Here is a 9,049-nt window from a genome sequence, read left to right on the forward strand (position 1 = left end):
TTATATTCAGGATCATAGTTGATATCTAACAAACGATTGAACATTCGGTGGTTTGAAAAGTAAAAAGACAAAATAAAATGTTTCAAAAAGCTTTCACAGATATGGGGCTGAAACAAAATGAATTATTTTGTGTTTTTTAGTAAAATTTGGAAAGTATAGATGATTGTATTTTTTTTTTCAATTAAATATTTAGTAAACCAGTTCTACATCTTTTATAAAAGTAATACTTCAGTTAATACTAGTACTATTGATGAACCTTCATCATTGGGCAACAGGAAGTCAAAGCTCTCCCTGAAATGATTTATGGGAAATTTCTGCATTTCTGATTTCCCCGACTTTAAAAAAACAACAAAAAAAAAAACAACAATAAAAAGTCATTCATGATTTCATACACACAATTTCATAATTTCATGGTGGTATAAAAATGAGCGCCCGCTTCAAATACAAAAAAAAAAAAAGGCTATTCATATGAAGATTTGGATACATCTTTATATTCTGCATTTAAATATAATATATGTGAGTGTGTATGTATACATTCACGTCCCATTCGTCTATGTATACATGCACACCAACACATCTCACGTTACATTTCTACAGTGAAAAAATAGAATGTCTTTTAACGTAATATGAGTAAAATGAGCATTATTTTTACTTGCTAATTAAAAAAAAAATGAGTACAGTATCTTTGTTAAAAAAAGCAAAACACTAAACCAAGAAATCAAATGTCTGTTAAGAAGATAATAGTCAAAATAATATAACAATAATGTATTTAAATTTTTTTCTATGATGTTACAAGAATAAGGCTTTTTGGAAATAAGATTACACACGGCTCCTTTCATTCTCTCACCAATCAGAACACTCCAGGTTCAAGCATTCTCCAGTACAGCCAATCAGCTCTAACAGCGGAGCGCAGGCCCCTCCCCCTCATACGCATATGCATGAGTGTGTAAAACAGTCCCACCTACAACAACAGATTCACAAGATAGTTGTACCGCAATTTCAGGGTGCAAACGTATGCCTGTTTCTCGCTCTTCGTTAGCCAAAATCCATTGAAGAAACACTTCAAAAACAACCAACAAATAAACGCAAGAAATCCCAAAGTAACCAGGAATGGGTCGTTGATGCTGATAACATTAATTTGGACACGCTATTTCATCCTGGGCAACTGTTGGGGCATAAGGAAATGGATTGACTGGTGGGACCAACACACGTAATCACGCTCTCGCACACTTCTGTCCATTGAATCGGACTCTTCACATGTACACGTACAGCATAATGGAGCAAAAGCAGCATGTTTGGTATCAAGAGCAAAACAAAAGCAAAAAAACAGTTGTAAGACAAAAAGTAGTTTGAAACAATGGCAATGAACGTTGGTCACTGGGGACGTCAAAGTACCGAAAGCAAGATGTAGCCACGCATCCCCTATCCGGTGCGCCAAATACATGGTTTAAGTCAACGGAGAGACCAGTCAATGTATCGGATGTAGTCGCCAAAGAAACTCGAGACTTTAGTGGTGGTTCCTCTCATCCTAATCTCCAGTTGATGCAACAGGTCACGCTCTCATTGGCTCTTGAGGATGGAAATGGAGCTACGTTGCGCCAAATAATCTCAAAACCTTGTTGGTGGTTCCTCTGGTCCTAATCTCCAGTTGATGCAACATTTCACGGTCCCATTGGATCTAAAGGATAGAAATGGAGCTACACTGCACCAAAGAAACTCAAGACTTTCTTTGGTGGTTCCTCTGGTCCTAATTTCTAGTTGATGCAACATTTCATGCTCCAATTGGCTCTCGAGAGGTGGAGATGGAGCTACATTGGCAGAAATGTTCGCTAGCATGTCCTCGAAAGCACCAAAAAACTGTCCCCACCTCAAGAAACTGATGCGATTAGGTTTCAACCAATTCCTTGAATGCCTCAGTGCCTCAAGACGTGTTGAGTTCTTGTTTGGCGACTCCAGTGGTTTCAAGAGTAGGGTTACGTTCTCAAGTGGATCAACGGTTTGCCTCGAATCGCTTCTCAAGTGGCTCCCAATTTTGTCCGAATGGCAACATGTCAAGGAGAGGCTTGGACCCAAGACGTGAGCAGCAAAAGAAGTCTTGTTTGTACCGTTGCACCAACTTCTCCATTGAAGACATCAATGAAGTCCTTTAATATGTGGACATGTTGTATCTCACCAACTTTTCCTTCATGTCTTTTTGTAATATGTTCACAGAGTTAGTTTGAAAAAAAACAATGTTTGTCCTCCACGTCAGAACACTTGAGGTAAGGTTAGTGGTCCCAAAACTAGATCGTCATTCCTGCCCTACAGCCTGAGCCAAAACGTTTGGTTCCTGCATCACGAGCTTGGGATGTAGAAGAGTTTGGGATCCATTTGCACTTCTCCAGTGTTGCTTGTCCAATTGGGGTTACGCATGAGGCGTTTTGATTGGTTCCAAAAGACGATTATTCGAAAAAATTGTATGAATTGTGTATAGTTGTCATCGTTTCATGTTTTCAAGCAAGTTTTTATGGCTCAGGAGGCTGTTGGGGGGAGGGGGTTTGTGGGGCGGGGGAAACAAAAATAGCTTTTTACGTTGCATAGTGATCAAAACTTCCAAGGTACTCCAGAGACGCCTGATAGCAAAACTGGTACTCGTCCTGTAAAGCGAAGCACAAAGGCATCAGCATAAGCATTCACTATTACTTCAATTGGCCAAATGTCCAGCAATTAAACAAAACAATCTGCTGTAAAACAGAAGCTCTGGACTCTCACCTCTGTTTGCACCATTGCTGGACGTTGCGTTCTCAGCATTTTGACCGTCTGGAAGATGTCCACCACACCCTCGTAGCGCATCCTCTCCAGCACAATGCTTAGCGTGATGAAGACCCCGGTCCGCCCAACACCGGCACTGCATTGAGGAAAGCACAAGCTTGTGTTAAAAAACACTCTCTGAAACTGAGAACTGATGATGGTACAGTAAAAAAAAGATGAGTTTGTTAGCATAGTTTGTTGCTAACTTTTTTCTGCATGGTAGTAACCTACAAGAAATTAGTATGTGAAACACTATGCAGTAATGTTGTTACATCTTTCCTGCAAAAAAAGTAGAAACATCTAAACATCCATGAAGCAAGATTTACTTGAAAAGCAAAATTGCTCAATATATTAAAATTTTTAATATATAAGATTTTTTTCTCATCCTACTAGCAAATAGTTTTCTCTTATTTTAAGTACAAATATCTGTATGAAATGGAATACCATCGTACTGCTATATTGCATTCCTCAATTTGAAATTAGTATTTGAAACTAGTTATGTAAATTAGTATGTAGTATTTTTGTCACATGACCTCACCACACTGCATCAAGTTAACATCTCAGAAAAAACATCTTTTTTTTTTGCATTATTCCATTTTTAAAAATAAATAAATAATAAAATTAATAACAATACAAAAAAAAGAAAAAAAGAATAAATGGTTAAATAAAAGTAGATTTGAAATTAAAAAAATAATAAAAATTAAAATGCCTCTCCTAAATAAACAATTTCCACCACTGTAACACCTTATGGACTTTTGTGTTTGTTTTAATTTCTTCCCTCGTGTTCTTTGACCTAGTTTCTGTCTCCCCTTGATTGTGTCATTTTGGTTCAGGTGTGTCATCAATTAGCATCATTAGCTACCCTTTACTTGTTGTGTTCAGTTCTCAGGTTATTGTCTGGTCTACTACGTCCATATGTGTGATTCCTGCCTGTCTGCCCTTGTGTGGATTTATTAAAAACTGTTTTCATTGAAACTGCATCTCCTTTGTGCGTTTATCCACTGAACTGTGACACCAATCCATTAATCCACCATTAATCCATTTATAATAAATAATAAAATATAAATAAATAAAAATAATAAAAGAACAATAAATAAATAATTTAACATAAAAATAAATATGTAGATTTGAAAATGAAAATACTATAAAAATGCTTAAATTTACAACAATACAAATAAACAAATAAAATATTAAAGGACCAATAAATAAATAAAAATAAGTAGATGTGAATATTTAAAAAAATTAATCTAAAATGCCCAATGCTCAGCCAACCAACCAATCAACCAACCAACCAATCAATCAACTAGACTTGTGCCGGTATTCGGTAATGCGATATATCACGGTAATGAATATGCACGATATTGTTATCGTGGGCACTTCTAAATACCGTGAATAATTATATATTACAAATTATTTAGAATTTTGAATGCATTTTAAGAATACTTTTCCCATCAACTGGTCAAAATGCACAACACCGCTGTATGCTGCGTGAAAGACGCGTGCGCACTCTGATGTAAATAAGCACGGTTAATAACTTCTGTAGCAAATGTAGCTATTGCTCATTGTGAATGTTAATGCGTTAACTAAGGTTAACTAATGAGGTCTTATTGTAAAGTGATACCTATTGGTCTTTATAGTTCTTTTGCACTTTAATCTGTGTAAAACTTTAACTTTATACATTTTTCTGTATTGCTTTTAAATGTTCAGTTATTTTTGTTATAAGAAAAGTTATTAAACCTGTTATACTGTATTATGACAGCACTTTTTTAAAACTAAATTTCAATATCGTGATAATACCGTATACCGTGATAAAAGCATTAGCAATTAATCGCAACATGAGAATTTGATACCGGCATCTCCCTACAATCAACCAATCAGATTTTGGTATTAAAAAAGGTGTAGTGGTCCAACAAATAAATTGGGCCATCGCGTTATTTCATTTGTCACACTGTAAGTGGAAGGTCAAGTGCATTGCATTGTGGGATATAGTATTCCATACAGTGTGCTCTTGCATACTATGCACATTATACATAATGCATACTACACTACTTCAAAAACCCTGGCTAGTATACTATTCTGAATTTACCCTATAGCCATCTAGTTAAACAGCAGTAGAATAAATCGCACTCGTTTAGTTTGAACAAACATACACGCGCGCTAAGCTCATCTCGCTGTGACAGCGCTTGAAATAGGAGTCTTAAGTCTGATTTTTCAAGGCTGCCTTCATAAGCTGCTTTGGCGCCGAGCGATTTCACCAAGCCAACAATAATTGATATGCCAACGGGCTTATTTTTCCCTTTGCCTCCACTTGGCAAGATTGAAAGTGACAAACGGCTTGGGTCTCCGATTGGTTTAGATACGCAACCAATCACAACGCACCGTTACAATGATGCAACCTCAGCAGAAGAGTCGGGCAATCTAATGAAAAACCGTTTCGGAGTCTCACGATGGTCACTGTCAGGAAAACAAAACGCTTTTGACGTTTCTGTCCGTACGTGCTGCCAAAGCCCTACAGAAAGGAGGCTGAAGAAAAGAGAAGACAGAAAGAAGTGGTTCGGTTGGCAGCCGGTCGCCGGCGTCGCACAGCTCTCAGACTTCAACCCAAGCGCTGGTTAAATAGACAGACTTTCAAATCTGACAGGCGTGAAGACGCGCTGAATGAGAGGATTTACACTTCCATTCAGTCTACGTAATCATGCAATTAATGACAAAACCATGTGGCTCTATTAGATATGAAATCTGGGAGAGATAGATGGATGGAGAGGAGAGGAATACGAGAGAAGGAGTTCAACAAGCGCTGAAAAAAACCTCAACCCTCGTCAAAGGCAAAAGGACCAAATGTAAAGAATCTTTCCTGCAAAAATCAATTATTTATTATAATTTACAAGTTTTAAAACAAGATAAATTCACTTGGCAAGCAAATTTGCATTTAAGGATTTTAATTGAATGTAATTAATTTTTTTATATACTGCAAAAAAAAAAAAAAGTCAGTATCTTCAGTATTTTTGTAATTTTCCAGTATAAATATCTAAAGATTCATAAATCAAATGACATTTACTTGTATATATATATATATATATATATATATATAAAATGAAAACAATTAAAATGTGTATTAAAAACTAATATAAGATACAGTATTATATACTAATAATCCAATATAATAATGTTACTATAGATATAGATACTATAGAGCATAAAACATTTATATTATTCCTCAAACTCAGTTTGGTTTGTCAAATGAATTTTTCTGGTTTCCAGTACAAATGTCTAAATATTCATAAACTGAATTACATTTACTTGAGAAGACAAATATTAAGTGTTGTTTTCTGAAGAATGTATCAAAATGAAGTGAGTTTAAGCTTAAAAACAAGAACAAATATCTGCCAGTAGAGTCAGAAAAATAAACTTGATTCAAAGGAAAGATTATTTTTCTGACCCCACTGGCTGAAATGTGCTCATCTTAAGAAAAAACTCCCTTCATTTTGATACATTTGTCTGGGAAAAAACACTTAGTGTGTCATTTTTGCTTCTCGATTTTAAAATGTTTAGATATTTTTACTGGAAAACAAGATGATGCAATGCTGTCAAGATCCAAAAACAGCATAAAAATGCCTCTTTGATGGAGACGCGGCGCCACATGAAGCAGAAGCTGAAGACTGAGAGACGGAGAGAAAGATGGATGAGAGATAAAAGGAAAGCAACTCCAGCCTCCTGTCGCTCAATACTCACACAAACACACGTGTGTGCAACAGCACATATATATCCAAACACTAGATTTCCTCATATGTGGCCCTGGAGCACAAAAGCAGTGTTAAGTCGCTGGGGTATATTTGTAGCAATAGCCAACAATACATTGTATGGGTCAAAATTATAGATTTTTCTTTTATGCCAAAAATCATTAGGATATTAAGTAAAGATCATGTTCCTTGAAGATATTTTGTAAATTTCCTACCGTAAATATATCAAAACTTAATTTTTGATTAGTGATATGCATTGCTAAGAACTTCATTTGGACAACTTTAAAGATGATTTTCTCAATATTTAGATTTTTTTGCACCCTCAGATTCCAGATTTTCAGATATTGTCCTATCCTAACAAACCATACATCAATGGAAAGCTTATTTATTCTGCTTTCAGATGATGATGTATAAATCTCAATTTCGAAAAATTGACCCTTATGACTGGTTTTGTGCTCCAGGGTCACATATAGGAGGTCAAAAGCCGTTTTTCTCTGCTCATGTCAGTCTATACTGAAGTCAATCCCGCCGCCGCTGTATAATGTGTTTAATATGCAGAGGAGCGCTGGACTCTCAGCAGCGTTAAACGGTTATTTCTGTGGGTCTGGAGTACGGCGTCTTGTTCATCAGTGGCCGTGGCGGATGGAGAAGGACACTTGAGTCTCTGCTCATATTGGTAAAGGAGTCACATGCATCATTACTGTACTCACACTGGCCTGCCTCGTGTCATGAGTGCTGCGCGCTAGTCTGCCTTTATTTTAACATGAGCGCTAATGACCAGCCAGCATCCAGGATCGGAAATATCCGTTTTAGAATTAAAAAAAAATCTAATGCAGTTATCGTCAAGCATGCACACATTTGTTTTAGTGTTGCATGATAGAGGTACGCGAGTCCGAGTTTATCTGTGTAACGCATTTCCAACATGCCGATAATTTCAGTATTGCCTTAAATAAAATCATTTTGGTTTGGCGTGTATAATAAATATATATTTTGTAATAATGAATGCCACTAAACTTTATGTTTGTTTTATACTTATATTTATCATTCCTGTTCTGTTGTGAATAGCTTTAAATGTAAAGGATTTGTTGCGGAGCGACGGGAAATAAAGTACATGTGCAGAGTGTTTATAATGTTTGTAAATGTATTTTTATTATTATTCTTAATATTTTATTCTTAATATTTTTTTGTATAATTTCCTTTTCATTTAAATTTTTGTTATATTATTTATATATAGTTACTTATATTTCAGTAAATTAAAAAAGTTAAAGTGAATTTGAAAAAAATATTTATATTTAAATAAATATCATATATAAGTATATTAATAAATATTATAAATATATTATAAACATATTATTATCTCTCTCTCTCTCTCTCTCTCTCTCATAAAAATAGTTTTTATTAACATTATTGAATTTGTCTTTATTTTTATAGTTTCCATTTTTATTTTAATTGTAGCTAAGGTTTGTTATTTTTTTAAATAATGTTTATATTATGTATATAGTTTTTATTAACTTAATTTCTATTTTTATTGGTCTACTCTCATTATATGAAAAAGAGCAGCGTGAACGTCCTGCTACTTAAACGTGTTACTTTATGTATTTATGTTCTCAAAGCCACAAAATCCTACACTTTACAGGTCGAGCGGTTGATAACAGATGTTTTGCGTGTGCTTCCTCACCTGCAGTGGACAGAAATGGGCCCGTCCTGTCCAAACTGCTCCTTAGTTTTATGCACCTGTCCGATGAAGTCAATGAATCCCTCTCCTGATTTGGGAACGCCCTGCTCCGGCCAGTCGGTGAACTGGAATTGCCGTACGGTCCTGGACTGGCCGTCCTGAGAGACAAACACAAACACACATAAACGCCAGTCTCTTTTACTCCCACAGTCCTTTACTTCACAGGACAGAAGTGGGTGGATGGATGGCTTTATCCGGATTGAAACATCTGCGGGTTGAGGGAAATCAATGGTGCGTCTGCCGTGATGAGCGTCATCTGGAGGAGACGCTGCTAAACGTTTGGAGAAACCCTGACGGATGAGAGGACAGAGAAACAAGCGATTGAAGGGAAGCTCAGGCAGAACCAGGCACAATTAAAGCGCGCTTGGATTTCACGGAAGGAGCCGGAAATATTCTCCCATCGCTACAGTCAGAGTCTGACGGATCAACGAAGGGAAGCTCAGGCAGAACCAGGCACAATTAAAGCGCGCTTGGATTTCACGGAAGGAGCCGGAAATATTCTCCCATTGCTACAGTCAGAGTCTGACGGATCAAACACACTGAATCACAGTCTAACGCCAGGCACTCTGCTTCCTCACATTTCTAGTTCCTTTTGCTTTTGTTAAGAAACAGATCGAATTATGTTTCAGTTAATCGCATAAAAACTTGACTATTAATTGGTTCATGAATTTGTTTTATGAATATTTTTACATTTGTTTTATGTTTAATAATTTTAAATATCAACATGTTAATAATTTTTTAATAATGAAATATTTAATTAGTATATTTACTTACAATTATTTTT

The 9,049-nt window shown here is 35.9% G+C and overlaps 1 protein-coding gene across 32 annotated transcripts in view; it reads right to left on the reverse strand.

The window, feature by feature from the left end:
• Positions 1-367: 367 nt before the first annotated feature.
• Positions 368-9,049, reverse strand: part of LOC107679075 (receptor-type tyrosine-protein phosphatase S-like) — a 249,286-nt gene continuing 240,604 nt past the window's right edge. For all 32 annotated transcript variants that reach the window (XM_016474496.1, XM_016474495.1, XM_016474494.1 and 29 more), the window contains 3 exons: positions 8,209-8,363; positions 2,752-2,887; positions 368-2,636 (listed from right to left, as the gene is read on the reverse strand). In XM_016474496.1, the coding sequence (XP_016329982.1) occupies positions 2,568-2,636; positions 2,752-2,887; positions 8,209-8,363 (360 nt within the window). In that variant the 3' untranslated portion in view covers positions 368-2,567. The remainder of the gene's footprint in view (positions 2,637-2,751; positions 2,888-8,208; positions 8,364-9,049) is intronic.

Source organism: Sinocyclocheilus anshuiensis, unplaced genomic scaffold (assembly GCF_001515605.1).
Source record: "Sinocyclocheilus anshuiensis isolate Anshui unplaced genomic scaffold, SAMN03320099.WGS_v1.1 scaffold1580, whole genome shotgun sequence".
NCBI classification, from domain to species: Eukaryota; Metazoa; Chordata; class Actinopteri; order Cypriniformes; family Cyprinidae; genus Sinocyclocheilus; species Sinocyclocheilus anshuiensis.